At 32.0% G+C, this 6,032-nt stretch overlaps 1 protein-coding gene across 1 annotated transcript; it reads right to left on the bottom strand.

Moving 5' to 3' along the window:
* Positions 1 to 518: 518 nt before the first annotated feature.
* LOC100777030 (mTERF domain-containing protein) lies at positions 519 to 2,206 on the bottom strand. Its single transcript, NM_001317497.2, has one exon. It carries the CDS (start codon positions 2,057 to 2,059, stop codon positions 854 to 856), a length of 1,206 nt encoding a protein of 401 aa, NP_001304426.2. The 5' UTR covers positions 2,060 to 2,206; the 3' UTR covers positions 519 to 853.
* Positions 2,207 to 6,032: the final 3,826 nt, after the last annotated feature.

The raw sequence follows: 6,032 nt of genomic DNA, 5'->3' as shown, positions 1-6,032 counted from the left end.
CACATATTCTAATGTTCAGTTCTCAAACAAAAACAAAACAGAATGCCTACTGTTCTCGCATCCTCTTATTTAAGCTAATTCCTACTTCCACCACTGTAATCACCTAGTTATTCTAACTAAAACTATTCCAACTAACTACTCTCTCGCCCTGTCAAAACATAAAGATTACCAGTAATAAAAAAACATTTAAATCTATATATATATATATATATATATATATATATATATATATATATATATATATCCATGACTCCAAATAGCACTATGCACTAACAATATATACTGACAATTTTAAGTTAAAGGGGATATACCATAAACTAAACTTTGGTCATTGACCCATTTCACATAAATAGCCATGGGCCTCATCCAAGACATTCAAACATAGTTCATGGCAGATTTAGACATGTCTATCAGTTGTCAATTTTGATTAAAATAGATGACAAAAAGCATAGGATGGTCATGTGATAACAGTACAGACTACTGAGCTGAAACAAATGTTCCCATAATAGATAAACATATTTAAAAACAAGATGACAACAATCAAGATAACATTCATCAGAATTACCTCTGGCCTACAAATTACAAAATATACCACACTTCTTTTATGTGTAGCGCTTTATCAACAGAAATAAATAAACCAGTATATTGAATTGAAAATCACCACTAAATGGATTCATATACTTTATTATAAAATCAACATGCTATCAATCTGACCAAAAGTCTCTACAACTAAGGAAAATAAAAATCAACTACTGACACAAAAAGTGAAAGCTCGGCAAAAATCAAAGTTCAATTTAGCAATGAAAGAGAAAAGCTGGAAGTTAGGGCAGTCACCAGCAAAAGCCTTCAAAGCCTATACTACATTCTGTTGATTAGTCAAACTGTTGTAGAAATCTGGCAAGAAAGGCAAATCTTTCTGATAATTGATGACAAATTTCTCCAAAAATAATTTCTCAGTTACGCAAATAATTTTACTGAAATGCACATTTTTCTCAAGCAGACCTTTTGATTTCAATATTTTGATTACCGAGAATCTAGGGATAATCCTCTTCTCCAAGTTGTACGCTAACACCTGAGGATATTCAGCAATATCTTCTGATAACCAACCCATATCTTTCACTAGGAAACTCATTTTTTTGGTAAATGTCTCCTCGGGCAACTTCATAACATAGGGAAACTTTCGAAATACTTGAAGAGCCATTTCGCCATTCCAACCCCACTTCTCATAAACCTCAAACCTTGATTCTCGCACTGCTTTGCTCCTACTTAGATGCATTTCAATAGCATTAATAAAACTTATTCTCAAAGGATTAAACCCAATTTCCTTAGCAGTGTTGACAGCCTCCACAAATCTTGAATGTTTGGAGTAGACTACAGCCCCAGAGTGGATCATCAGGTAAGACACGGAAGCTTGGGGCACACCAGATTGCCTCAAAACCTTGATGTTTGGAACCAAGCTGTTTATAAAGCTACCATACGTAAAACCAAATGGGGCGTTTTTCAAAGCTCTAACAACTTCCTGATCGTCACGAAGTACACTCCTTAGGATCTCGTAACGTGGGATGAGGTAATTTTCCAAGCTACTCACCAATAATACATGGTTACAAAGTAGGATCTTAGGCATGTCAGTGTTGGAAACCCCAATAGAACGGAAAAACTTGAGTTTAGGCAAAAGGGTGTTCTCTGCGTTAGCAACAAGCACCATGGGATGTTTCTCTACAAGCTTTGCAAGATGGGTTTTGTCAAACCCGTAGTTGTTGAGAAGATCCAGAACAGAATTTGGGCCATTTGGGGTTTTCAAATTGACCTTTTTGGAGAGTTTCCTAGCAAGTTTTGGGGACACCCCACATGAGTTGATGAGGTATGGCACGGTAAAGTTGTCACCTTTGTGTTGGTTTCCATCTAATTCAGAATCAGAAGAGGTTCCTGAAGTGAATGAACTGAAGAAAAGAAGGAAAGCATTGTGTTTGTGTTGCAGCAGAGAACCCAATTGGATAGGGGTGCTTCTGTGGTGTGTGAAAGATGCAGTCAACCTTACAATGAGAAAATTAGTAACCATTTATTCCCTCGCAGATTTGAGTGAACGTTGTCGATGATGTGATGAAGGGGCAATGCAATACAGGCCAAAGTGAAAGCATAAGCAAGTACTGTAGGGCGCTGTCGTGTTAGGCCTAATAACATTAAAGTTAACCTAATGACACAGCGAGACAGGTAACAGGGTTTCGGAGAAAATACGAAATTGGTTACCACTTACCAGACGAAGGATGTCACTTGTGTTACTTTAAGAATTACATATATAATTTCATTACTTCAAATACTATTTAGAAAAAGCGAATAATATTTTACTAATTACATTAGTAGTTTATTAAAAGTGCATGTAGTAAATGTAAAATAACCTTTTGTCAACACAATAAGTCTTTAATCCGAGTCATATAATGAGTTTGATACTTATTGTCTTAATTTTACTTATATAAATGAGAGACTTTATTAAAAGTAATAAGTTTTTTTCTTCAGAAATTAATTATCTATAAAATCTTTAATTTACCATCAAATGAACTTTATCATTTGATCCCCCAACCCCTTGATTCCTTTGACAAAAATTTTGTAATAAATAAGAAAAAGGATTTTATCATGAATTCATTGATTTTTTTTTACTTATTATCAATCTTTTGAGGCATGGATCCAAGATAGTTTTTTTCTTTACTTCATAAAAAGACATTATGAATTATTCACCTCTTTACGCACCCATAAAAAATTAAACAAATAAATTCACATCAGATATCTTTATCATGAATAAATAATATAAAGGGTATTAATTTATATTCTCATGTTCTATTCACTAGAATAAAGATAAAATATAAATTAGCTTTTGATGGATAAATACCATGTATCAATAATATAAAATAATAATCAAAATAGAGCTTATTACTAAATTCACGTGAGAAATCACATGAATTCTAGTACTTATACATAAGTTGTGATGGCCATTTTGCGGACTCCGTAACACAACACAGCAATTGCATTTCTACTGAAAATCGCACCAAATCAAATTTGACATTGCCATTGCCATTGCCAATATTTGATAGCACCAAATCAAATTGGACATTTAGAAGTAAAATCTTCAAACCAAGCCCACGTATATACACATTAAAAACTTATGAAATAGTTTGAAAATAATTAGGTCAACCGTTCGAAAATGCTAATGATGTGGGACAAAGAATGGATCAGTTATTATGATTTTTTATGATCTTATAGTGATCTCATTGGAAAAGTTTAGAAGTATTGTTTAGTTATTTTAGCCTCAAGTAGAATTAGCGTGTTATTAGGATTTCCCTTGTCCAGTAGTAAATTCCATTTTTTTTTTACCCATGGGTTCTAAGTTATATATTTGCTAGAAGCCCGGCCCTATGTTTCTTTTCATTTAAAAGATTCAATTTAATTTTCAATTTTTTTAAAATACATTCAATTTTGGTCTTTAAGATTATAATCAAATTTATCGGAAAGAACTAAACTAAAGCATTTTTAAAAAAATTGACAATTAAATTAATTTTTTCGAAAAATATATCAAAATTAAATTAAATTTTTAAAAATAATTTAAAAACTAAATTGATAATTAAGCTTTTAAATTCCAATTTTTTTTACTTATGGATTCTAAGCTGTTTGTTTGCTAGAAGCCTAGCCCTATATTTCGTTCCTCTTTGCCAGCTTTTGTTTAAAGACAAATTCTAGCACGAGAAAGTGGGATGATCTCCCATGGTGGTAGATGTATTTTCAACCTTCAGATTTATACATTTCTAAACCAAAGGCTGGATTTTTATTTTTCTTTTTCTTTTTCTCTTTCTCTTTTCGCATTTACCTTTTTTTTCTCTCTCTCTCTTCTTCATCTCTCTCATCCTTGAAGCAAAATTCAAGAATGACAAAAGAAGCTCTTGCATCACAGTGGCTCAACCAGCGAAAGTTGTAACAATCAATGGCCTAAACTCTATCGAACACGACAAGAGTGGAATCTTTATCGATGCCGCCACACACGACATTCAAGAGTCAGTGTCCAACGCTGAAGCTTCTAGTAGCGATCGACGACGATCACAAGAACCATCAACGACGTCGTGGAACTTTAAGGCCATGTTCAACCTCTTTTGCTTCTCTCATTGATTTTCCTCTCTTTCCTATGCCTCTTCCAAGTTTTCCAACGATCTGAAAAATCCATTTAGGAGGATACTTTCCCAGGCAAAATCACCATTCTGGGTTACTTTTAGAAATTATTTACCAGAATGGGTCTCTTTGCTTTTTATTTACTAAGGGGTGCTGTTTTGGCAGGGAAAGTGCTTACCTGAGGGGCGCTTACCGGAGGAAGGCGACACGTGGCCGCTGCTGCAGGCAGTGCTACAGGTGGTGCAGACGGTGCTGGAAGCGCCCTGCAACAAAGCGCCGAAGGTCGCGCCCTGCATGCAGGCGCTACTGGTCGCGCCCTGCACGCAGGCGCGTTCCGTCGTGCCGTTCCCGAGGCGCCTTGGTTCGCGCCCTGGCCCCAGGCGCGTCCAAGCGCCCTTAAATGGGGTCCCCCCTCCCCCAAACCCCCCACGAAAGCTGTCCCCCCCTCCCCCAAACTCCCCCTTCGTGTTCCCCCCCCCCCAGCAGTCCCCTTCCCATTCCCCCCTCCCCAGCAGCAGGTTTTTCTTTTTTTTGTTTTTTGTTTTTTTAATTTATTTTATTTATATAAATGATTATATTTTAATCTTTTTATATATATATAATTTTTTTTGCAGCCAGCTTCTCCCCTGTTTGCAGGTTCCCCTTCCCTTGTTTGGTTAGTTTTTTTTATTTTTTATTTAATGTATATAAATTGTTATATTTATATATATATATATATATATATGTATATTTTTTTTTGCAGATAGGCAGTTTATATTTTTTAGTGGATTTATTTGTAGAGGTAATTATTATTAGTTTGATAGTGTGTTATATTTTTAGTGCTTTGTTTTTTATTTTATAATAATATAAAATTGTTAATTATTGTTGAAGATAATTATAGATAATAATATTGTTATTTAAATACTATATAAATTGTTATATTTTAATATATATATATATATATATATATATATATATATATATATATATATATATATTGCATATAGGCAGTTTATATTTTTTAGTGGATTTATTTGTAGAAGTAATTATTATTAGTTTGATAATGTGTTATATTTTTAATGCTTTGTTATATATTTTTTTTGATAAATAGGAAGTTTAAATTGATATATATTTTTAGTGTTTTGTTTTTTGATTTTATAATAATATAAAATTGTTAATTATTGTTGAAGATAATTATAGATAATAATATTGTTATTTAAATATTATATTATTATTTTTGTTAATATTTAATTATATTAGTTATAATTGATGTTATTTGCAATTGTAAGACTTTGTTGTTGTTGGGTTGATAATTTTAGTTTGTAGAATATAATTTTAATTAAAATTAATAATAAATATTACTAGAATATTGCTATTGAGTGTATTTAAAAAAGAAAGGCATATTGAGTTTGATACAATATATCAATAGTTTAAAATTAAAAATAAACTCTAAATTATAATTAATAACTTTTAAAATAAAAAGTTAAAATTAAGAAAAAAAATTGCTGAAATTGCTGCTATATATATATGTGTGTATGTCATTATAATTCATTTACTTAAATTATGTGTTCATTTCTAAAATTTAAATTATGTGTTCATTTCTAAAATTTAAATTATGTATTTTTTTAGAATATTGTTTGCGTACGTATTTAAAATGTATTTAAATATATTGTAATTTATTATTAATTATTTATGATATGTGTGATTATTAATTTTTTTTCTTGTTATACAGGAGTTTTAATATGGCAAGTTCGTCATCATCTAATCATTATGACGTGGCATCTGGACCATTAGAGGATGATTTACTGTGGATGCAAAAAAACCATATATCACAACATATTTGGAATGGTGCTAATCAAAGGACGTTAAAAATTCGACGAGCTACACCACTGTATAATCAT

Source organism: Glycine max, chromosome 18, assembly GCF_000004515.6.
Source record: "Glycine max cultivar Williams 82 chromosome 18, Glycine_max_v4.0, whole genome shotgun sequence".
Classification (NCBI taxonomy): domain Eukaryota; kingdom Viridiplantae; phylum Streptophyta; class Magnoliopsida; order Fabales; family Fabaceae; genus Glycine; species Glycine max.
The sequence above is the reverse complement of the archived record's forward strand: the minus strand, read 5'-3'. Positions and strand labels throughout refer to the sequence as shown.

Excerpts from the sequence above, each read along its gene's own strand:
- LOC100777030 (NM_001317497.2), bottom strand. The coding sequence starts at position 2,059 with ATGGTTACTAATTTTCTCATTGTAAGGTTGACTGCATCTTTCACACAC.